Source organism: Sus scrofa, chromosome 16 (genome assembly GCF_000003025.6).
Source record: "Sus scrofa isolate TJ Tabasco breed Duroc chromosome 16, Sscrofa11.1, whole genome shotgun sequence".
NCBI lineage: Eukaryota > Metazoa > Chordata > Mammalia > Artiodactyla > Suidae > Sus > Sus scrofa.
This window is the reverse complement of record NC_010458.4, coordinates 38872331-38898313: the sequence shown is the minus strand read 5'-3', so window position 1 is coordinate 38898313 and position 25983 is coordinate 38872331. Positions and strand designations below refer to the sequence as shown.

General features: G+C 37.5%; 1 protein-coding gene across 12 annotated transcripts in view; it reads left to right on the top strand.

Moving 5' to 3' along the window:
- Nucleotides 1–25983, top strand: part of PDE4D (phosphodiesterase 4D) — a 1509235-nt gene that overhangs the window by 508221 nt on the left and 975031 nt on the right. For all 12 annotated transcript variants that reach the window (XM_021076868.1, XM_021076867.1, XM_021076869.1 and 9 more), the window contains one exon: nucleotides 1069–1298. In XM_021076868.1, coding sequence (XP_020932527.1) covers nucleotides 1069–1298 — 230 coding nt within the window. The remainder of the gene's footprint in view (nucleotides 1–1068; nucleotides 1299–25983) is intronic.

The following is a 25983-nucleotide window of genomic DNA, read 5'->3' as shown; positions in this document are numbered from 1 at the left end:
TTAGTAAATGCAAACTATTGCATTTGGAGTGGATAAGCAATGAGATCCTGCTGTATAGCACAGGGAATTATATCTGGTCAATTGTGATGGAACATGATGGAGGATAATGCAAGAAAAAGAATGTGTGTATGTGTATGTATGACTGGTCACTCTGCTGTACAGAAGAAATTGACAGAACATTGTAAATCAACTGTAATAGAAAAAATAAAAATCTTAAAAAATAAAACTTTTTCCTCTTTCGTTGAAATAATTGACATACAGCAAAATGTAAGTTTAAAGTGTACAGCATAATGGTTTGACTTAAAAATATCATAATTTGGTCACCACAAGTTTTGTTAACATTTAACATTTCATATAGGTACAGAAAGAAAAAGAAAAATACATACTTTTTTCCTTCTGATGAGAACTCAGGATTTACTCTCAATAATTCTCATATATACCATACAGCAGTGTTAACTATAGTCATCATGCTGTATGTTACATCCCTAGTACTTATTTATTTTATAATTGGATATTTATCTTTTGACAACTTTCATTTAATTCCCCTTCCCGCACTCCCAGTCCTGGTAACCACAAATCTGATCTCTTTTTCTATGAGTTTTTTTTTTTTAATTCTTTGTATGAATGAGATCATATAGTGTTTATTTTTCTCTGTCTTATTTCACTTATCATAATACCTTCAAGTCTGTGCATGTTGTCTCAAGTGGCAGGATTTTCTTCTTTTTGAAGCCATTTTTATTATTAATGTTGTTTTGCAAAGCAAGTAGATTCCTTGAAACACAGATTCTCAGAATCTGGATTTTCATGTGTACGATTTGAAATGAATGAACTTTGCTTTTAGCTTTGACTTCTCTACCTTCTAGGTACCTTCTTTTTTGGTTCTATTTATCCATGAAATTAGCTTTAGTCTTTTCACAAATACTGTTCTGTTAACATCATTGCCTTCTAGTTAACATTTTTCATCTATCAGTTTCCCTTAATTTCTTTCTCCAAAAGTATAAAGCCATCATGCAATAATAAATCCTGGGACTTTTTTTGATTACTATGCTTTTCAAACATTTTCCTTAGGCCTCTGAGGAAACACTGCATTCCAGTAATGAAGAGGAAGACCCTTTCCGAGGAATGGAACCCTATCTTGTACGGAGACTTTCTTGCCGCAGTGTCCAGCTTCCCCCTCTTGCCTTCAGGCAGTTGGAACAAGCTGACTTGAAAAGTGAATCAGAGAATGTTCAGAGACCTACCAGCCTCCCCCTGAAGATTCTGCCCCTGATTGCTATCACTTCCGCAGACTCCAGTGGGTGAGTGATCTGGGTGACATTTCCTCATTTTATGTTTTAGATGATGATTGTTATCAATGATCTTTTGAGTTTTGTGGCTCATTGCTTGATTTGAGTGGGAGGAACTGAGGTTTCTAGAGCCAAAAGAAAGAAGAGTGATTTTTTTTTCCTCAGGTAATATTTCTCTCTCTGGAGGAGGAGATGCTTTAGTCAAACTGATTTCCAAGGAGGATTTGAAAAGGTGTGGATGAATGATAATAAGCATCTGAGGAGGGGGCTTGGACTTGGAAAATTAATATTGGTCATAGGTGATTTAATAGAAAATTTCTTAAAAGGTGAGAACTAATGGACAAATTACCATGTAGGCATACATGCTGGAAAAAGTAGGCAATGTTCATTGATGCAAAATAAATTTGAAATCAAGAATGGATTATTATAATTATAATCAAAGGAAATATACAATTATAGTCATGAGCCTAGTAATTTGCCCTTTGACATTCTTAGATGTTGCTTATCAGATTACTATTTCAGTTCCCAGCATAAAGTGATTTTATTCTGCAATTAGTACATACAGAAGAATCAGACATATTCATGTGACATTTGTATTTTATACTTTGCAGAGTATTTGTGTTTTTATTCTCTTTCTGCTGGTTACCAATGGAGTTGTTACTCTTTAGTAGCAAATCACCAGGTGAAATACTGTCAAAGAAAGTGAGGGTAGTGGGCACATTCCTTAAGTGTTCTTTTGGCCAATGACATTTTTAAGAAGAGAGGAGGAAGCCAGTGGCCCCATGCTCAGGCAGACTCTTGAGCATTTACTAAGTTACAAGAACAAAGCAATTTGTTATGCTGCAAAGTGATTCTTCCTCACTCTCTGCCAAGTTGAGGACATGTCTAGAAAAGGTGCCTTTTGGATTTTCCTAAAATTATTTGGAAAGTTGTGGCCAGAAAAAAATTTCACTTGTAATTATCATCTAAGATACTGAATTTAGCTGTTTGAATTGTTACAGACCAGTCTAAAGCACCTATGCTATTAAGAGTTACAAGAAATCACAAGTAGGTAAATAAGAAGACAACAAATTTTTACTTAGAAGCAATGAAAAGAGGAAATACATTATGTGCTTGGGTTTGTTTTGTTTTGTTTTTGGATGAACCATGTGTATGAGGAAGATTGTACACCTATTGATCAGATGCAATAAAGCAGGTGGAGTTTTATATAGCAGCTTCATCTGAGCTTTCTTTGAAATACACTGTCTCAAAGTCCAATTTCCCTCCTTCAGTGTCAATATCACTTCATCTATATATAGGGCAGAATTCACTTGCCAGGTGTGCCAGAGGTCACCAAGGCCACCCCTGGGTTCAGTAATATGCTAGGAGAGCTTCCAGAATTCAGTAAATAGTCATATTCATGGCTGGGATTTATTACAGCAAGAAAATACACAGAAAAATTGGCAAAGAGAAAGGCACATGGGCAAAATCTGGAGGACATTAGATACAAGTTTTCAAGAGTTCCTTCTCCCAGTGGAGTCAGACAGGGTGCATTTAATTCCTCCAGTAAAGATTTGTGACAACATATGAAATATATTTGCCAGGAAAGACTTCTACCAGGGAAGACTCTTAAAGTCTCAGCACTTATGTGAGGCATCTACAAGAGTCCAACTCACAGGGGTAGAGTAGAATGGAGGTTTCCAGGGACTGGGGGTAGGGAAATGGGGAATTGCTATTCATCAGAAGTATAGTTTCAATTACACAAAATGAATGAGCTCCTGAGATCGGTTGTACAATATTTTGGTTATAGTCGACAATACTATATTGTGCATTTGAACATTTTTCAAGAGGGTAGATCTCATGTTAAATGTTCTTATCACAATTTAAAAAACAATTTAAGAATAAAGAATTTAAAAAATGCATTCAGTGCTCAAAATTTTTATTGGTGGCTGGTCACTGAGGCACCCTCTGCCTACCATGTACCTAAACTCCAGATTTCCAGAAGGAAAGCAGTTGCTCAGCATAAATGATATTTTTTTGCACAACTGGTTTGGGCACTGAGAGCCACCCTTACCAGCCAGAGAATGTGGGAACCCTCCTGAAATCCAAGTTCCCAGGTGCCAGCTAAGAGTTGATCTTTCCAGCAGCCTTTTCTAATGACAACAGTTTCAGGCCTAATGTGAACTCTTTTTTTTTTTCTGCACAGCAGGTTTATCTTAGCATCATTGTCTTGCTTTCTCTGCATTTGAGGAGGAAGGGATTATAATTACAATTAAAATTAAAATGAACTAATTTAAGCCTGCGATGTATTCAATTAACTTCAGTGTCTCAAAAAATTTCATGGCTAAGGATAACTTCTTTTCAAAGCTGGTGTTATAATCTATACCCTTAAAAGAAAATAATGCGGTATATGTAATGTCTCTGAGTAGTTGGGCAATGGGCATTATTAAAAATCTCAGGTAAAAAGCTAAGCTTATTCAATTACATTTGATTGTGCTGCTAAAAGCAAATAAATTGTTTCCAAGTGCCAAAAACTTTAGAGATTCAGAATTGTTTGTATGCTATGACATTTGTTAGTTTAGAGTTTGTTTCCTTTTTAAACAAGAATCTAGGAATCAAGTATAAGCAAAAAGTGCTTACCATTTACAAATGCAGTCAATACTTTGGAGGAAAGAATTTTTCTTTTAGAGAGATAAAATAAAGGAGACTTGTCTGTACCAGAAGGCAGCCAGGAAAAACCATGGGCAAGTGTGGCCCAACAACTAGAAACACAGGCTAAGGAGGTGCTAAAGGATTCTTATTACCTTTTGAAGCAAGAATAATTTGTGAATTGAGTATTTGAGAAGTATTAAAATCAGGAGTATAATTTTCTGGAATATCTAAGCTTTGGAATGGAAGCAGAAGGTAAAGTTAGGGGTGACCTTCTGTAGCCAGTCCTACTACCCAAGAGCACCAGATTCCTTCACAACTATTAGAAAGGGCTAATGGGAAATTTGAACTATGTTAGTGAGGTTTTCCACAGCCCAATTCCCCATCATTAAAAGTCAGTAGGACCTGGGGTCAACCTACCCTAAGACATTGGCAATTGTAAATCTTTGATAGGAAAGGAGACTTTTCATGCCCTTGGGAATTACTTTATTTTTGCTCTTTCTTCTTGCGTATCAGACACCTGTTGTGTCAAGTATCACAAGGTGGGTATTTCTTTAGAAAGCTGTGTTGTGGTTTCTTGAGGGACCATTGGCCTGCAAAAACGAATTCTGTGAGTGGCAGCTATTAACTTCCTCATGAAGTACTGGGTCAAGAGCCTGAGTTCAAGAGGACGTTGTAAAATTAATACTTTTACAATTCTACTTTGAGGTTTTGTTTTGTTTTGTTTTGAAATCAGTAATATGACTGTGTTCAAATGTACACTATTTAACAATTCTCTTTGGACATGCCTAAGGCGTGAGCTTGTATGTGTTGTGATTTAGCAACTTTTCAAAACTTTCCATGATCGCAAAACAGAACTGTAAGACCTGGAATGCCCACAATCTTGAATTCACCCACCGCTTATTTGGTTTTCCCTATAGGATAGGTTCACATAGGCTTCATGGCTGTTTGTTGATTCTTATTGAAGTAAGAAAGACATCTATTAATGACTTGAAATGTTAGGAACTTGGCAAGAATTTGGAAGGTCATAGCTTTCCACATTTCTATCCTGTATAGTTTTCTATCCATTTACTTTTTTAAAACCTTTTTGTAATGTATAATTTACATTACAGTAAAATACACGTATCTTAAGTGTGCATCTTGATTCATTTTTATATATTTGTATACTCACATAATCATCATGTAATTTCCTATATTCTATCCCTAAAGATTAGTTTTCCTTCTTCTTATGCATTGTATAATCAGGATCATATAGTAAATACTCTCTATGTCTGGCTTCTATCACTAAAAAATTTGTTTATATTCATTGTATTTATGTATGTTTGAATAGTTTATTTTTTATTGTAGTGTGGTATTCCATTGCATGAATATACAATAATTTATTTACCTATGTGCTTTCAGTGATGTCCATTGGGGTATTTCTATTTTTGTATTATTATAAATAAATTTGCTATGCACATTTTTATACCATATTTTTTATGAATATATGCAACTGTTTCTCTTGGTTATAGTCCTAAGAGTAGAATTTCTGAGTCAAAGGTAAGCATATGTTTAATTTTTTACTGCCCACAATTTTCTGAAGTGATATATTATTTTATTCTCCCATTATCACTGTAGAGGAGTTCCATTTGTTCTGCATTCTCACCAACACTTAGTATTCGCAGTCTTTTCATTTTTAACCATTCTGGAGAAAGTGCAGTAATGTCTTACTGTGGTTTTAATTCATATTACCCTGATGAGTAGAAATATGGTTTAGCTTCTAATATGCTTATTGACTCTCTGGATATCTTCTTTTATGCTATGTTCATTTAAGTAATTTAGCCTTTTTTTTAACATACTGATTTCTGAGGGGTGTTAATATGTATTCTAAACATGAGCCTTTTGTTAGATTTATGCATTGTAAAGAACTATTTTCTCTCACATCATGGCTTGCATTTTTACTTTCTCCTTACTTTTAATATTGTGGTAACACTAAGGATCCCTAAAGTGTGTGTGTGTGTGTGTGTGTGTGTGTGTGTGTGTGTGTGTAAAAGTGTCATGATGAAATGTCAGGGAAACAAGGATAAGTGAGATGGTATAGGTAGGAGAAAAGCAAAAGGAAGAGTTCCCATTGTGGCTCAGTGGTAACTAACCCAACTAACCCAAGTAGTATCCATGAGGTTGTGGGTTCAATCCCTGGTCCTGCTCAGTGGGTTAAGAATCCGGCATTGCCATGAGCTGTGCTGTAGGTCACAGATGTGGCTTGGATCTGGAGTGGCTGTGACTGGCAGTGGCCAGGCTGCTGCAGCTCTGATTCAACCCCTAGCCTGGGAACTTCCATTTGCTACAGGTGAGGCCCTTAAAAAGAGAGAGACAGTGAGAAAGGAGGATGGGCAAATAAAAGGGAAAACCAGTGACAAGGAGAAGAGTGAAGTGTGCAGGATGGAGAAGAAAATGGAAAGAGGAAAATGAATGCAGCTTGATAAGGACAAAGCAGGTAACAAGAATGGCACTTAACCTGCAGGGCAATTTTACTTAGAGGAAAGAATAGTTGATCTCTTGATTTTTGAATGGCAGAAAATAGGACATCCAGGCATTAAAAGGGCATAAAAAAAAAAAAGTCGAGAATAAAATTACTGGCTATCTGACCTTGGGAAATTTCCTTAACCACTCCAAGTTTCTAATTTCTCAAAGGGCAAAAATAAAATTAGTGGGAATACTAATATCATGGTTTTATTGTGAAGATAAAATACTTGGTATTGTTTTGGCATATTATAGGTACTTACTGTATAACAACTACTGCTACTGCCACATTTATTTGGGAAACTATTGGAACAAATCCTATTTGTTTTGATAGTTTCCTTATTGGAGTTGGCCTTAAAAATCCTCTGTTAATAACTCTTAGGATAGATATAGATCTTCTAGCAGATTTAGGAGTCAACTAGACATTTGTTCCCCCTTTAGAAAGTTAAGATTGTTGTAGACCTGACACATTTGTGTTAGGAAGTCTATGTCTTGTTTACAGCATCTGTCCACAATCATGCCCTGCTTTCAAGGGTTGTTCAATTATGTTTTTGGGTTTTTTTTAATTGTAGTTATTTTTTTTTGTTTGTTTGTTTGTTTGTTTTTTGTCTTTTTATGGCCACACTCATGGCATATGGAAGTTCCCAGGCTAGCTGTTAAAACAGAGCTGTAGCTTCTGTCCTATGCCACAACCACAGCAACGCGGGATCCGATCTACATCTACAGCCTACACCACAGCTCATGGCAACACCAGATCCTTAACCCACTGAGTGAAACCAGGGATCAAACCTGCATCCTCATGGATACTGGTCAGATTCATTTCTGCTGAGCCACAACAAACAATTATATTTGGAATGAGATCAGAGGTCCTCTTCATTCTTTGTCTCCTCCCTGTTTCATTTTGTAACATTCCTTGATGACTTGAGCATAGTTCTCTAGTCAGAATCCTCAGGAGAAATTAGAAACCATCCTTGGCCCCAACCCTGGCACTGGCTGACTTCCCCTGGGTCATCCCCCAGATACTGTGCGGAGGACTTAGCTTGCCACACGTGGAACATTTCTTGCACACAGGTGGGAAATTGTAGGAGCAGTGGGAGAGTGATGGGAGTTGGTGCTAAATCTTTCTGTGTTTTACTGGTGCATCAGCTATAATAAAATGAGAGCCAAGGAGTAAGGTGTCCCCTTGTGACATGATGACACACCTCCAGATGGATGTATATTCAAAGATGCATGTGGGTGGAGAATATTACAAACATTTTCTCATCACCAGTGCTCTTTTACCTGTCTGAAGAAGTACACTGTGTGCATTTGTATAACTGTATCCTATAAAAACAAGGAAAATGAAAAGACGTTAAAGGAAGAAATGGTCCCTCTGGGAAATAAAATAAACCCCTCAACATAGGGGGAAAGATTATTTTAGTCAAGTCAGGCTTCATATTATAAGGATCTTCCAGAAATATTTCCTTGAGTTATGTGCCATTCACAGAGAAGTCAGTCCCAGAAGCCAGTTAGACATTGGATTCTTTAATGCACCACTCATCTTCCAGTGTTCATGAGTACGCACAGTACATCAGCGTGAACATAAAAAAGGTAATTTTCAACCTTTTGTTACTGAATCAAAAATCCAAACAAAATGAAATGAAGAAAATCAAAATCAGAAGTCTAGTTCAAGCTGACATATCTAATTTTTCAAATTCCATCTTTTTAGCTTAAGAAGGTATTGACCATGGGCATTTTAGTTTTGAAGTATTTGGACTATGAGGATATACAAAGCTAAAGAGTTCTATTTAGTGATATACCCATGAGACTTCCACTTTCATATTGGATATGTGCTTAGTTTCAAGAGTTATCTCAGTTCTTGCTGAAAGTTACGTGGAAGATCTGTAACTCAGTAGGCAAAGCTTTCCAAAATTGAAAATGGGTACACATAATTGTGACGGTAAAATATCCCTTAGAAATACAGCATTCTTGAGCTGGATTTTTTTTTAAATAATCACTATGAAGAAATAGGGAAGCAATACTTGAAGTAATCATAAAGATACATGCTATATTTTTAAAAACTGGATTCCTTTGTCTTTGATTTTTTTAATGCAATTTATTGGCACATTTTTGTCAACACTTCTCAGAATCTCCACAAAACATATCGACTTGTTTCTAAAGCATTTACTCTGATTTAATTGAACTGTTTTAATTTTGCTGTGAAATTTTTGACTTTTGAGATTAAAATTAGACTCTGAGTGAGGAAACACTATTTTTACTATATAACATCTTGATAAATGACATCTCGAATCAAATCTAATCTAAAATGAATAACTAAACAATGCTGATGGGTTTTCCCTCAAACATAAGAGAATCTCTGAATGTTTTATGATATCTGTCATGCCCTAAATTTCCCCCAAAAAAGAATGAATGATAATACAGTTAAAGAATATGATAATTATCAAAACTCTGATTTTTTTTTTCAGACTACCGTAGTACATTATCATTCTTGTTGTGCTCTCTGGCATCTGAATTAAGGTTACCCAAAAGGACTGATACCATAGCACAGTATTTTACTCTCTATTTGTATGTCTGTAAAGTAACACATACTGGGGAGTGTTCCCTTTTATCATCAAAGGTTTCTACCTACAGTTTCCCATGTTCATAAAAACACTAACGAGAGTGGTGACTTGTGCATTTACCGTGCCAGAGCACCTGCTCTGTTTCCAAACCTTTCTTATGCCAACCCTACTTGTTTGATAGTATTAATTGGTTAGAGATCCTATATTTGCTAAAAATGAACCTGGGTGAAGCATTTATTTTACCATGAAAAGTGATTGGAGAACACAATACTGTGGCAGGCAGAGTGCAGAACTGAATAAAAGCACTTCAATTATTTCTACCCAAGAATCATCATTTTTCAGCTCTTCAGATAGTTGCTTTTCCACAAACACTACCCTGTCTGACCATCCTTACATAACCCATCCTTATGTAATCACTGAAGCATTTAAGGAGAATTTACAGTTCTTTCAAAGTTATGTTCTTCTGTCTTGCAATATGATTTTTGAGGGGGGAAACAAGTAGGTGAAAGCCACTGACTGAATGGTCTTTATTTAATTGTTAAGTGCTACATAAATGTATACACTCATGTACACTTAATATTGGCCAAAGTGTATAAGGTCAAGACATCTAAATAAGAAAAATGTGTTCAGCTAAAATTCAGGAAAAGATGAGAATTCTTTCCCCCCCAAGAATCAATACCACAAAATGGAAAAAAAGATTTCTTTAAAATGAAACTGTATGTGAAAAGGAACCGTTGGGGAAAATATGTGATCTCTTGTATTAAACATAGTATTTTGTTGGTGGTGGTTTTGCTGAAAATCCTGGCTAATTGGTTAGAATTTTTCCTAACAATTAGGATTTAGGCATCATTTACTGTACCTATTTATCTCCTTGATTTAGAATCTTCTGTCCACTCAGAAGGAATTAGATGAAGCCAGGCATTGTTAGTCCTATTCCAAATATCTGTGGAATCAATCAAAATAGTATGCCATTTTGTTGTTTGATGTCATTTATTTAACATTTCTGGATTAACTTTATTTATTGGATTAGCATCTTTTACCTAAGAGTTGTAAAGTTGGTGGCTCTGAGCCTGGGAAATTTGAAGCCTTTGCCCGCATTTCCAAATGGGCTTTATCCTAGCGTGTTCTGACTTTTACTCCAACATGACTCCTAGAAAAATGTGAGTAATGCTTAATGTCATAATAAACACACACAGACACACACACACACACACACACACACACACACCTTGTTATGTGGAGGGTATACATAGAAACTAAAAACTTTAGTATACACAAGCTATGAATTTAAAACACATAATTTAAAATGTGTAAATAAAATTTAGAATATGCATTTTAGAATCCAAAAATATATCTACATACTTCACAATTGACTTTCTGGAACTTTCCCATTTTGGGGGGTCATATGTTTTAAGTGTGTTCTCTTTCTTTTCTCTTCCACTAACTGTCCTGTGCCCCAATTCACATATGCCTTTGCTTTCTTATTTTTCTGATATCACTTAATTGAGATTTTCTTTATGTTATATATTAACACACATATTACAGAATCGTTAGATTTTGTAAATATAAAAGAATAACTGCAAGTTGTATTGATGAATATGTTCATCTACTCAGTCATGTATTAGTCATATATTTATGCATGCATCCAACCATACTGAGCTATGACCTGGAGATGGGAGGCTCAACAAGACCAACACCGTTACTTCTTTTATAGAGTTTAGAATTCAGTTGGGCATCCAAACAAGAAAACAGACAACTATACAACCCTGTTTGTTAGATATAATGTGCTGAGGACATTCAGAGTAATGCAGGATAGCATATGGGAGCAAATTAGCTTAGGCTTATGTGAAACTGACAATCTAAGCTGAGACCAAAGGGACATGGTATCAAGTGGAGAGATTAGCAAAGTCTAATGGCAAGAGAAAGCAGGATTGTGCATTCAGATCACTAAAACTGTTCAGCACCAATAGTCCGTGTTGAAGGTCCTGTTGATCATCATTATCATTAATTTTTCATGTGTGAGGGTTTGGAATCTTCTCCAGTAGTGCTGAGCAGCCAATGTATAGGCACCAAGAAACAAATAGTTCAATTGATCCAAAATTGGAAAGTGAGGGTGCAACATAAGAAAAATTGGGAAAGGGATTTGAGGGTTTTGCAATATGGTGAAAGAAGCAATGAATTGTGGCATTTAAGCTGGGTGTGGAACTGAGTGAATATTAGAAGGTACAGATATAGAGACGTTTCAAGGGCTTGTGATGTCAAAGGAGTGAAATTAGAATAACAAGCTGAAAGTTTAGGAGGTTATATTTGAAGGATAGGATGTTTAAGACTTCAAATTTAAGTTCTGAAGTTCATTTAAAGTGTTTTTAAGATATTATAGGGTGGCCGGGGAAGAGGGTGACTACAGTGGAAAAGAGATAGCTGAAGGATTGAGAGATCTGGGCATGAAGTGACTCTTCTACATCAGTGCTGTAGTCACACAGGATAGAAGCAGGACTCAAGATGTCAAAGTCTTAAAAAGTGGACAGCTTTCAATACATGGGACATAGTGACCAGCGAGACTAACAGAAGTCAGTGATGAAGTAGAGTTGATTGACATGCCTGCAAAAGGAGAGTTTCACAAGAGGGTGGAGGCGTTATGATACGTAAGTTAATGTGAATGACCAGGAGAGCACCAGCCCATCTTAGGAAGAGGCTCAGTGCATTGAGAACAAGAGCAGTTCTCGTTCACTGCAGGGGCATGATGTCCTCAGCAAAGAGTCATGTTTGAAAGGAGGCAGAATGTGGGATGATGGTTCAGAGGCAAGATGAGGATGAAGGAAATCTGTTTTTCCATGGAAAAAGAGGATTCCAGAAGACCTAACTAAGAAATTCAGAATAACAAGAGTGGGACTTTGCATTTTTAAAAAAAAAGAACAAAATAATGCCATTTGCAGCAAATGAAGACAGCTAGAGATTCTCATACTAAGTGAAGTAAGTCAGAAAGAGAAGGGCAAATATCATATGATATCACTTATATGTGGAATCTAAAATGTGGCACAGATGAACATATCTACAGAACAGAAACAAATGCATGGACATGGAGAGCAGGCTTGTGGTTGCTAAGGGGGAGGGAGTAGGATGGAGGAGTAGGATGGACTGGGAGTTTGGGGTTAGTAGATTCATACTATTACATTTAGAATGGATGAGCAGTGAAGTTCTTTTGTATATCACAGAGAACTATATCCAATCACTTCTGATAGAACATGACAGAAGATAATATGAGAAAAAATGTATATATGTGTATAACTGGTCCACTTTGCTATATAGCAGAAATTAACATTGTAAATCAACTGTAATTTTAATAAAATAATAAAATACACACACACACAAGAGTGGGGCTTTGGACAGAGAAGAGAAATCATAGGGCAATATGGGGATAAGGAACTGAAGAGGAACAATCTATCTCATGTGGTTTTTTGAGGTACAATTATTAGAGCTGAATTCGAAAACATTTTCAAGAATTGATTCTGTCATCATCTGACAGATTCATGGAGGAAGGAAGTGAAGCCTAGTAAGTCTTTGAGAAAGGCCATAGTAGTTATCCTGGTCCAAATACATAGGTCCACAATGGTAGCCTTATTGTTCCTGGTACTTTCATCATCTACTGGAAGGAGCAGCACCTTCTGGTGTTTAGGAAATTTTGCATCTTTCAAGCTGCTCAACTGTGTCCTAGATTTATTATAGATTGTGGAATATGGGGAAGAATCTGATTTTTTTAATGAGCATTATCTTTTCCATGAGAGTATCATTTTCTTAAACTTTTTAAAATATTTAATTATTTTGCCAGCTGTAATAACAACTTAGGTGTTAATTAGCATTGGGGTTTTTCTTTTGGAAATTTTCTTCCTTAGAAATTATCGTGATCTTACTGTTTTTCTTAAATATTCTTAAATACTATTTCTGGGATTCAGACATTACTCCAGTTCATCATGCTGCCAACTATAGCAGCAAAATCTAGAATAAAATTGAATTCTATGTGGACAAATTCTACTTGTAGAAAACTTTCTTCAGTAAATGAGGCTACTAAATGTGACTTTAGCAAAAGAAAACTAAGGCATGTACCTATGGTTTTCCTCTCAACTTGAGTATAATATATGATTTGCAAACTTTATCTTATAGCAAACTGTGCTCATGTTAATTTTAATTCTCAACTATTTGACAGAAATTCATGGCTAAGTCCTGGGACTCAAAACCTTGATGTAATGCCTCTGCAAACACAATTTCCTCTTCTGGTCTCTTCTATGACCTTTTATTTGTTTTAATCCTCACATCTGAAATAGTATCAGTGACTAGAATTTAGCAACTGTGATGTGTATCATGTTTACAACATGTCAGCAAAGGGTATTAATTATATTCCACAGAGACCCAAACAGAGATGGCTTCATTTGTTTTAAGAAGAAATGTAAAGATTGATAGATTTTCAGATTTACAACAAATAAAGACTAGATAGAAACTTCACCTTCTTTCTTTGGTTTATAATTTCTAGTATGTTCTGTTCAGTGTCCACTGGAAAAACTGAGATGAGGGCTAATGATTTTATTTTGTTTATTTTATTTTTTTTAGGGATGTACCTGAGGTACATGGAGGTTCCTTGGCCAGAGGTCTAACTGGAGCTCTAGCTGCCAGCTTATGCCACAGCCACAGCAGCACCAGATCTGAGCCGTGTCTGTGACCTACACCACAGCTCACAGCAACACCAGATCCTTAACCCACTGAGTGAGGCCAGGGATTGAACCCGAAACCTCATGGTTCCTAGTCAGATTTGTTTCCACTGCACTACGATGGGAACTCCAAGGCTAATGATTTTAAGTTTATTAAGTATTTCTATAAAATTGTCCTATAAGTGAAAGCTTTCCATTTGCAGTAGCAAAATAGTGAAGTATAATAATAAAATATCACACTCATGGACCATTATCTAGTCATTAAGATGATCATTATGACGATTATATGGTAACATGGAAGATCTCGGGAACTTTGGGGAAGAAAAGCAAAATACATAAGTATATGTCCATGCTTAAATTACAGTGCTGAAAAATATGTGCCTGCATATGTCTAAGAACTGGAAAGCAATATGAAAATAATTAGATTTTTTGGAACAACAAGATTGTGCTTGCTTTTTCCCTCTCATTTTGATTTCTATTAATGAAAATATGTGTTTGTCCAATCAGTACAATTACATCAATATTGCATGCATGATTTACCTGTAGTTTCATTCATCAAAGCATCTATAGAGCTTCAGTATGTGATAGATACTGTTTTAAGTGCTGGAGTATATTTATGAACAGATAAAAATAAAATACATGGTATTTCATTTCTCACATGTAATTCAACAGAAATTCCTGGCAAATATGAAGGGAGGGATACTTGGGAATTTTAGAGTTCTCCTGGTCATTTGGTGTAACCAGACTCTGATGGTAGTAGACTCCCCCAAAAGATCACCAGCAGAACATACTGATCAAGCAAAAACTAAGCATGTCTCACTGAAATGAAGGAGAATGTTGCTTTTAAACTTAGAACTATTTTAGAAGAGGGAAGTAAAGAAAGGTTATTTATAGGGATGTATAACTTGGTCTTGTTAAGTAGAAAATGGTTGAGATTGAGGAGGATTTAAGGACCTAGTATCTTTGGATTAATGGGGTCTTAGAATGAAGTGAGGGTCATCAAGAGCTTTAATGAGCAAACTGTTAGTCTTGATAAGTAAACTTGTAGTTGGGTTTATAGTCTTAAATTCCAAAAGCAAACACTCCATGGATCAAGCATATAAGTTATTTTTGCTTAGTCCCAGGATTTGTTTGACACTAAAGCAAGTGCTTAAGCTTTGACACAAAATTGTTTAGCACTGGGACAAGAAAGTATTTTGGTTTTAGTCCTTACCATCTTTGTAAATGAGCTTAGGTGCTATGGTCTGAATGTTTATGTAACCCCCAAATTCACATGCTGAAATCCTAACCTTTAAGGGAATGGTATTAGGAAGGGGGGCCATTGGGAGGTGATTAGTCAGTCATGAAGGAGAAAGACTCACTGAACAGGATTAGTGTCCTTATAAAGAAACCGCCATGATCCCTCACCACTTTGACCATATGAGGGCACAGTGAGACGGCCACCTATGAACCAGGAAGTGGGCATTAACCAGACACCAAATGTGCCAGCCCTTGACCTTGTACTTCCCAGATTCAACAACTGTGAGAAATGAATTTCTCTTGTGTATAAGCCACACAATTTAAGGTATTCTATTATAGCAGCCTAAATGGACTAAAACACTAGTTTTGATACTCATTCAGCCAGACATTGCAATGAGACAGGTGCCCTGTATACTCTCTCTCTCTTTTATTTATTTATTATTTTCACCACAGTTGAGACACGTGGAAGTTCCGGGTCCAGGGATTGCAAGCCAAGCCACAGCTGCACCCACACGGCAGCTGAAACCACAGCTACACCACAGCTGGGCTGGGGATTAAAACCCACGCTTCCACAGAGAACCGAACTGCTAACGTCAGATTCCTAACTCACTGTGTGTCACAGCAGGAACCCCTTGTATGCTCTTTTTAAACTTATTGTCACCCCACTGCTTGAGAATATACCTGGAGTTGGTCAAGGGTGAGTGCTCAAGGAAGATAAGGTCCTGGAGTTGAAAATGGTTTACTTGGTTGGCTTCTTTTGTTTAGAGAGATCTCAGGGTGGTTAAAAGAGAGAGCTCAGCCTTCCACCAGGGAAGCTAGAGGGGACGGATACCCCTCTGCATATCTCTCTGGCAGTTAGACCTCAGTGTGGTCTGTCTGATGCTCCAGCCAGGACTTGAGTCTTGAAGGGACAGCCTTAGACCCATCATCACATGCACCACTCTTGAGTGGAGTTAGTGGCCTGGGGGTTGTGGCTGCTGACACTGTGACCAAGGCTGGGATGTGCCCAAGTGCTGAGCAGCAGTATCTGAGGCAGAGTTGATTGTGTGGTTCCCTCCTGGCTTCTCCTTGTCTCCACTAGATCCTGTTCAAATCTGGTTCTTCAAGTTCCTGTCATTCTGACGTGTATTTTACATTCTTTTGATGAACTCCTTTTCCTGCTTAAGTGCATTAGTGCTGATTTCTGTTCTCTGACAGATACATAGACTTTAATAAATGTGTTATGAAGCTTCACTACTCTTGAAACCAAAGTACAGGAGATGCTCTGACTTTTCCAGAATTTTAACTGTAAAATCAGTAGTAAGATCAGGGAGGGACAAAAAGGAAAAATTGAGTTTTCATTTAATTGCATTCCTTTTACATAAAAGGGTAACCAAAAGGAGGGTGATGGAGAGAAGAGTCTCTGGAGATGTTCCCAACCAAGTTTGTGAAGCTCTCAATAAGGAGACAGGGACAGGGCTTCACTGTAATTATTCCCTTTTGGCTGTTCGAGCTGGTAGGCTTAAAATGGATGCCTAATGAGAGTGGTTTGCACTGCAATTAATTAAGTGCATGAAATTACAAACTGCATGTCTTTCCTCTCTGGAGAATATTCTTCCTCTATAAGTACTAATTATTTTAATTCCTCTCTCTGTGTGTGTCTATCTCTCTCTTTCTCTTTGTCTGTCTCTCTCTTTTCAAAGTTTTCCCTGAAGGAAAATGAGCTCTGATTGTTGTTAGTCCACCGAGAAAGGCTTCCCTTAGAATATGGGAACATTCCTCTATCTAATTCTTCCTTACATCTAGTGCTAAATTTATCAGAGTTGTTCCTGAGATATTTTTTGAAAACAATTGTGAGGAAAAATATGAGAAACTGTGGATTAAACTTTTTTATCACTGTCCTTGCACTTTAGAAGTCATTTATCTTTGTTGTAGTGTGTGTGTGCGAGTGTGTGCATGTGCATATGCGTGTACGTGTATGATCTACTTCAGAAGTACTTCAGAGACAGATCATTTCCAAAACCTTATCATCAGTCTGCAGGGTCGACTCCTGGCAAAGAGGACACAGGTGTGTTCCCTCGACAGTCTCAGAAACCCTTCAGTGTACTTCTTTTCTTCTTGGTTTCCTCGTCCTACCTTAATATACTATCTTAACTATATTCACAGCTTTTTCACCTCAATTATAATTGCATGCTTCAAAATATGTTATTTCCCCCCACTTTCCCTCCTAGAATAATACTTATTTTCAGGGTGTCTCTTCTAGTCAAATGGAAAGGATGTAATAAGGCCATTCTTCATGAAATTGGGATCATTTTAATTAACTTAAGGATTTGTTTCAATGTTAATGGTGCAAATGTGAGGAGAAATGGATGGGTATTTGAATTTTCCAAATTCTTCAGAATATTAATTGCATATCAAGTACTATTTCTTATAGCTGAGTAAAATCTGGTTGCTTAACAAAAAAATGCAATTGGAATAGTTTTGAAAGAGGTCTGGCATCAACATTCTTCCTTTGAGAACACCTGGACTTTCTCTGATAGCTGTCTGAAGTGACTCCCTTCTTTTTAAAGAAGGATATGCTGAAATCTACAATTATCTGAACTATTCAGACATGAGCTTCTGAGTATAAGGCCAAAGGAGCTATTATTGATATGAAAGAGATTCAAAGTGATGAGGGTTCCTGGGGCATTTGAAATCCTGAGAAAACTGGGTCAATACTCCATAAAGATCTCCAACACCTGGAGCCTAATTTGCTAATTAGGAAATTATGTCTTCAGGAGGCAGATCAAGATGGTGGAGAAGTAAGACGTCACGCTCACCTTCTCCCACAAACATCAAAAAAACACATCTACGTGTAAAATGACTCTCATAGAACATCTACCGAATGCTGGCAGAAGAACTTAAACCTCCAAAAGGACACCCTTGACATAACTGGGTAGAACAAAAGAAAAAGAGACAGAGGAAAGGAATCAGGATGGACTAGCATTCCTGAGAGGGAGTTGTGAAAGAGAAAAGTAATCCACATCCTGGGAAGTCAACTAACCAATGGGGAGATCAGCCTAGATGGAAGGACCTCAAAGTTGCCAAGAAAAGTGCAGCAACTGGACTGAGGAGGGCAAAGTAGAGTGAGGGCTGCACAGATCATCTGAACCACTGGCCAGGACACCATAGCCTGAGACACTTGGGTGGGGGCTGGGCGCTGAGACTTAGGCTTTGGAGGTCAGTCCTAGGGAGAGGACTGGGGTTGGCTGTGTGGGAGCAGCCTAAGGGGCAAAGGAGCAGTGTGCCACGGGCATGGGAGCAGTGTGCTATGGGCTGGGGGGTAGAATGCCATAGCAGAGGGAACTGGGGAGAAGGTCTGGCCCTTCAAGAGAAGCAAGGCACCATTGTTGGGGAGAGTGAGAGGAGAAGGGGAGGACCACCATAGGAATCTGCCATGAACATAGACTCTCAGAGGGTGGGGCATCTCTGGTGCAGGCTATGGGTGACTAGGAACCTCTTGGGTGGGCTAAGGGCAACGTGGGGCTAAGGGTTACATGGTGCCTCTTCACAGGTAGCAGCAGGGACGGATCTTGGTGGTCAGCTCAGAGGCCAGAGGGAAGTGTGGCCTGCCACCACTGGGGGTCTGTGAGTGGGCTCCTGCGACGCCAGTCAGCTCAGGGGTTGGCAAAAAAAAAAAAAGGCACTGCAGCCAAGCACCACACTTTGTTGCTCTCACCCTTCTGGGAACACACCCACTCTGCAGCTGCTACTACCAAACACTCTGGGCATCACCCAGATGCTTGATCACTGTCCTCTCCCAAACCCCTACAACTAGGAGCAGCTGGTGCAGCACCTCCTGTGTGGGCTAAGTGGAACGGGGTGCTTCTTGCATGGTCTGCAGATGGTGGGGGCAAACCATTGTGGTTATTTCTGACTCCGTTGGTGGGCATGGCCCTCCACCACTAGGGGTCCATGAACAGGCACCACTTGTGACCCCAGTCACCTCAAGGGTACCACAGAGGAGGGCATTATGACCGAACACCACCTGTTGGTGCTCACACCCCTGGGAGCACTCCAGCCCTGTTGCTACTACTGCTGAATGCTCCGGGCAGAGCCCACATGCTTGATCTCTGTAACTTCCCAGGATCCTGCAACAAGAAGTAGCCTGTGCAGCACCTCCTGTGTGGGCTAAGTGAGACGGAGTGCTTCTTGAATGGTCTGCAGGTGGCAGGGGCAAACCACCACAGTTATCACTGACTCCAGAGGTGGGCATGGCCCGCTACCACTAGGGGTCCCTAAACAGGCACCACTTGTAGCTCCAATCACCTCAGAGGAGGGTATTGCAATTGAAAACTACCTCTTGTAGCTCTCACTCCCCTGGGACCTCACACACCCTGCTGCTGCCACTGCCAATGCTCTGGGCACCTTATATATCTGCCTACCATTTCCCAGGGCCCTGCAACTAGGAGTAGCCTGCACTACCTTCCTGCAGATCCTTGCTGCTGTTAAGAGCCCAGCAACCAGGCACTGACTACTAGCCCTACCTATTGCCTCCTTCTCCCTGGAAAAACACTCAGCACCCTGGGGATAACACCGAAGAAAGATAGCAAATATTCATACTCTCATGCCAAAAATAAATAGTAACCTCCCACAAAATACCAAGGGGCACTCTTGCATAGAAATAGCCCTCCAAGACTACGGTTTAGCTTCCCTAAACTCAGAGAAAAAGGAAGACATAAGCAAGATGAAGCAGCTTAGGAACCATTCCCAATTAAAAGAACAGAATTCACATGAAGCAGCAAACAATGAAACAGATCTGTAGTCTGATAGACACTGAGTTCAAAAGGGAGGTAGTGAAAATATTGAAGGAATTAAGGCTGCATATCAATGAATTAAGAGCAGATATGAACAGTAATGCAGATTCTTTTAGAAAATAACTAGAAAATATGAGGAGGAACATATACAAATTAGAAAATTCATTTGCAGAGATGCAAATTGAGCTAAAATCACTAAATAGCCGAATGAATAATGCCAAGGAATGAATTAGTCACTTGGAAGATAGAATAATGGAAATCACACAATCAGGACAGCAGACAGAAAACCAAATGAAAAAACATGAAAGCACTATAAGATATCTGTGGGATAATATAAAGCAGGCAAATATACACATAATAGGAATTCCAGAAGAAGAAAAAGCAAAGGGGATTGAAAATATATTTGTTGATGAACATTTGGGTTGTTTCCATGTCTTGGCTATTGTGAAAAGTGCTGCAATGAACATGCAGGTGCATGTGTCTTTTTCGAGGAAAGTTTTGTCCAGATACATGCCCAAGAATGGGATTTCTGGGTCATATGGTAGTTCTATGTTTAGTTTTCTAAGGTACTTCCATACTGTTCTCCATAGTTGTTGTACCAGCTTACATTCCCACAAGAAATTATGTCTGAAAACTTTCCAAATCTAAAGGAAACTGATATCAAGATACAGGAAGCACAGAGGGCCCCAAACAATTTGAACCCAAATAGGACCACACCAAGACATATAATAAAAATGGCAAAAGTAAAGGTAAGGAGAGGATTCTAAGGGCCGCAAGAGAAAAGCAAAGTGTTAATTATAAGGGAACCCCCATAAGGCTATCAGTTGATTTCTTTACAGAAACACTACAGGCCAGAAGGGAGTGGCAAGATATATCTAAAGTTCTGAGTTTCAACCTAGAATACTCTATCCAGCAAGAATATCATTTAAAATAGATGGGGAAATAAAGAATTTCTCCAACAAACAAAACCTAAAAGAGTACAACAATACTAAAACCATTCTAAAAGAAATACCAAAAGGGCTTATAAAAAAAAAAAAGAAGAAATAAGAAGAAATAGGATGGGAAAACCACAATTGGAAAGCAATCACTTAGGTAAGCCAGCATATGGATCTAAACATGAAGATGTTAAAGGACTTCAAAATCATAGAATATGGGGAAGGAAAGTAAGAAAATATAGATTCTTTTTTATTTTAATAATGTGTTTAAGCCTATATGACTATCAGGCTAAAGCAAACAGATACGGGAAGGAGTTAAAATACTTAAAAAACAGAGCAACCACAAATCAAAATCAAACATTACAGTCATGAAAACTAAAAAGAAAGGTACTCAAGCATAAAATAAATGGAGATAATCCAACCAAAAAAAGAAACGAAAAAAAGAGAAAATGGCAATAAATACGAATCTATCAATAATTGCCTTAAATGTCAATGGACAGAATGCTCCAATCAAAAGACACAGAGTGGCAGATTGGATAAAAAAGCAAAAACCTACAATCTGCTGTCTACAAGAGACTCACCTTAGGGCAAAGGACACATATAGATTGAAAGTGAGGGGATAGGACAAAATATTTCATGCCAATGGACAAGACAGGAAAGCACTAGTTGCAGTATTCATATCAGACAAAATAGACTAAAATGAAGGCCATAAAGAAAGACAAAGAAGGACAGTATTTATTGGTAAAAGGATCCATTCAAGAAGAGGATATTACAATCATCAGTATATATGCCCCTAATATAGAAGCACCCAGATACCTACAACAAATACTAACAGATATAAAAGGAGAAATTGGTGGGAATACAATCATAGTAGACTTTAACACCCCACTCACATCAATGGACAGATCCTCTAGACAGAAAATCAATTAGGCAACAGAGATCCTAAAGGACACAATAGAAAAGTTAGACTTAATTGACATTTTCAGGACACTACATCCAAAAAAAATCAGAATTTACTTTCTTCTCAAGTGCACATGGAACATTCTCAAGGATCAATCACATCCTGGGGAACAAAGCTAACCTCAACAAATTTAAGATTATAGAAATTATTTTAGGTATCTTCTCTGACTACAACAGCATGAAGGTAGAAATCAACCACAGGAAAATAAATTAGAAAAAACTGACTACATGTAGACTAAACAACGTTACTAAAAAAACAATGGGTCAATGAAGAAATCAAGAAGAAAATTAAAAACACCTCGAGGGAGTTCCCACCATGGCTCAGTGGTTAAAGAATCCGACTAGGAACCATGATGTAACGTGTTCGATCCCTGGCCTCGCTCAGTGAGTTAAGGATCTAGTGGTGCTGTGAGATGTAGCTTGGATCCCATGTTGCTGTGTCTCTGGCATAGGCCAGCAGGTATAGCTCCGATTAGACCCCTAGCCTAGGAATATCCATATGCTGAGGGTGCAGCCCTAGAAAAGTTAAAAACACAAAAAACAAACAAACAAACAAAAAAAACTTGAGACAAATGATAATGAAGACACAAGCACTCAAAATCTATGGAATGCTGCAAAAGCAGTGTTTAGAGGGAAATTCATAGTAATACAGACCTTCCTCAAAAAAGAAGAAAAATCTTAAATTGACAACTTACCCCACAACTAAATGATTAGAAAAAGAAGATCAAATGAAACCTAAAGTCATCAGAAGGAAGGAAATCATAAAAATCAGAGAGGAAATCAATAAGATAGAGATTCAAAAAACAGTAGAAAATAATCAATCAAACCAAGAGCTGGTTCTTGAAAAATTAAACAAAATTGACAAACCTCTGGCCAGAATCATTAAGAAGAGGAGAGAAAAACCCAAAATAAACAAAATAAGACGTGAAAAGGTAGAAATCACAATGGATACTGCAGCAATAAAAAAAAAAAAACCATGAGAGAATACTATGAACAATTGTATGCCAACAAATTTAACAACTTAGAAGAAATGGACAACTTTCTAGAGACTTACAGCCTGCCAAAACTGAATCAAGAAGAAACAGATCAGTTGAACAGACCCATCACTAGAAATGAATATGTCATAAAAACACTTCCTACAAATAAAGGCCCAGGACCAGATGGCTTCACCAGTGAATTCTACCAAACATACAAAGAGGAACTTGTACCCATCCTCCTTCAACTTTTCCAAAAGGTTGAAGAAGGAACACACTCAAAGACATTCTATGAAGCCACCATCTCCCAAATACCAAAGCCAGACAAAGACACCATGAAAAAAGAAAACTATCAGCCAATAACTTTGATGAATATAGATGCAAAAATTCTCAATAAAATTTTAGCCAACCAACTCCAACAGCATATGAAAAAGATCATACACCATGACTAAGTGAGATTCATCCCAGGATCACAAGGATGGTTCAATATATGCAAATAAATCAATATCATTCACCACATTAACAAAAGAAAAGTCAAAAACCACATGATCATCTCAATAGAGGCAGAAAAAGCATTTGACAAAGTTCAACATCCATTCATGATCAAAACTCTTACCAAAGTCGGTATAGAGGGAATATACCTTAACATAAGAAAAACCATTTATGACAAACCCACAGCAAATATAATATTCAGTGGAAAAAAGCTGAAAGCCTTCCACTAAAATCTGGAACAAGACAAGGAGGCCCACTCTCACCACTGTTATTCAACATAGTATTGGAAGTCCTAGCCACAGTAATCAGACAAACAAAAGAAATAAAATGTATCAAAATTGGAAGGGAAGAGGTAAAGTTGTCACTGTATGCAGAAGCCATGATACTATATTTAGAAAACCCTAAGGACTTAACCCCAAAACTACTTGAACTGATCAACAAATTCAGCAAAGTAGCAGGATATAAGATTAACATTGAGAAATCAGTTGCATTTCTGTATACTAACAATGAAACTTTATAAAAGGAATACAAAAACATAATACCTTTTAAAATTTCACCCTTGGTTGGAAAAATTAATATCATAAAAATGGCCATACTACCCAAAGCAATCTACAGATTCAATGCAATCCCTATCAAATTACCTATGACTTTTTCACAGAACTAGAGCAAACAATCCAAAAATATATATGGAACAGCAAAAGACTCAGAATTGCCAAAGCAATCCTGAAGAACAAAAACCAAGCAGGAGGCATAACTCTCTCAGACTTCAGGCAATATTACAAAGCCTCAGTCATCAAGACAGTGTGGTACTGGTACCAAAACAGACAGACAGACCAATGTAACAGAATCAAGAACCCAGAAATAAACCCAGACACCTACAGCATCAATTAATCTTCAACAAAGGAGGCAAGAACATAAAATGGGAAAAAGACAGTCTTTTCAGTAAGTGTTGCTGGGAAAATTGGACAGCTGCATATAAATCAATGAAACTGCAACACACCCTCACACCATGCACAAAAATAAACTCAAAATGGCTTAAAAGCTTAAATTTAAAACAAGGTACAATTAAACTCCTAGCAAAGAATATAGGCAAAACATTCTCTGATATCAACCTTACAAATATTTTCTCAGGTAAGTCTCTCAAAGCAACAGAAATAAAAGCAAAAATAAACCAATGGGACCTGATCAAACTGACAAGCTTTTGCACAGCAGTGGAAACCTTAAAAAAAAAAAAAAGACAACTTATATCATGGAAGAAAATAGTTTCAAATGTTGCAACAGACAAGGGCTTAATCTGTAAAATATACAAACAATTTATACAACTCAACAGCAAAAAAGCCAACAACCCAATTGAAAAAAAGGGCAAAAGACCTGAATAGACATTTTTCCAAGGAAGAGGTACAGAGGGCCAACAAGCACATGAAAAAATGCTCAACATCCCTGATTATTAGAGAAATGCAAATCAAAACTACCATGAGGTACCACCTCACACCATTCAGAATGGTTGTCATTAACAAGTCAACAAGTAACAAATGCTAGAGAGTGTGTGGAGGAAAGGGAACACTCCTGCACTGTTGGTTGAATGTCAATTGGTACAACCGCTGTGGAGAACAGTATGGAGGTATCTTAGAAAACTATACATAGAACTACCATATGACCCAGCAAGCCCTCTCTTGGGCATATATCCAGACAAAACTTTGCTTGAAAAAGACACATGTACCCACATGTTCATTGCAGCACTATTCACAATAGCCAAGACATGGAAACAACCTAGATGTCCATGGACACATGATTGGATTAAGAAGATTGGTATATGTATACACAATGGAATACTACTCAGCCATAAAAAAGGAAACATAATGCCATTTGCAGCAACATGGATGGAACTAGAGACTCTCATACTGAGTGAAATAAGTCATAAAGAGAAAGACAAATACTATATGATATCACTTATAACTGGAATCTACCATATGGCACAAATAAACCTTTCCACAGAACAGAAAATCATGGACTTGGAGAACAGACTTGTGATTGCCAAGGGGGAGGAGGATAGAGTGGGATGGATTGGGACTTTGGGGTTAAGAGATGCAAACTATTGCCTTTGGAATGAATAAGCAATGAGATCCTGCTGTATAGTATTGGAAACTATGTTTAGTCACTTATATGGATCATGATAATATGAGAAAAAAGAATGTATTCATGTATGTGTGACTGGGTCACCTTGCTGTACAGTAGAAAATTGACAGAACACTGTAAACCAGCTATAATCTAAAAAATAAAAACCATTGAAAATGAAAAAATAAAAGGAAATTATATCTTCATTGCAAGATCTTATCAGCCTTTTGGCTTTAAAGAGGTAATGCACCTTTAACAAAAATAAAGTATCTCTCCTAGGAATATTGTAATCATGGGGGAAAATCTGCCTTAACAATGGTCACCTAAAGTCAGAAGTCATTGTTAAAAATTAGCACCATTAACTAAAACCCTTGCCCATTCAAAATAATGCGTTGTCACACAACACCAAGGTCTGTTATTAATCTGCCACAGATTATTGCTTTAACAATTTGAGGACTATTATTTTTATAAAAATGACTTTACACAATACCCTGTTAGAGTCTGTTAATTGATGAGAACAAAATGGGATGACATTTGCAAAAAATATGTAAAATTGGTATCAGTTGAAGTATCTGTGCCTCTTCTCTTATTTAAAGGACATTTTTATTCTGGAAAATGACTGACTACTTCGATTAGCCTCATATAACAACAAAATAAAGTTGTTTTTGGATGGCTTCTAATTTGCATTTAAATTATCCCCTTGGCAGCAAATTGTAAGCACAAGCCAACAAAAGATTGCTTGACTGACATAGGCCAATACACCTGAGAAATATATCATCTACAAAATATAAAATATGGGTCTTACATAGTAAA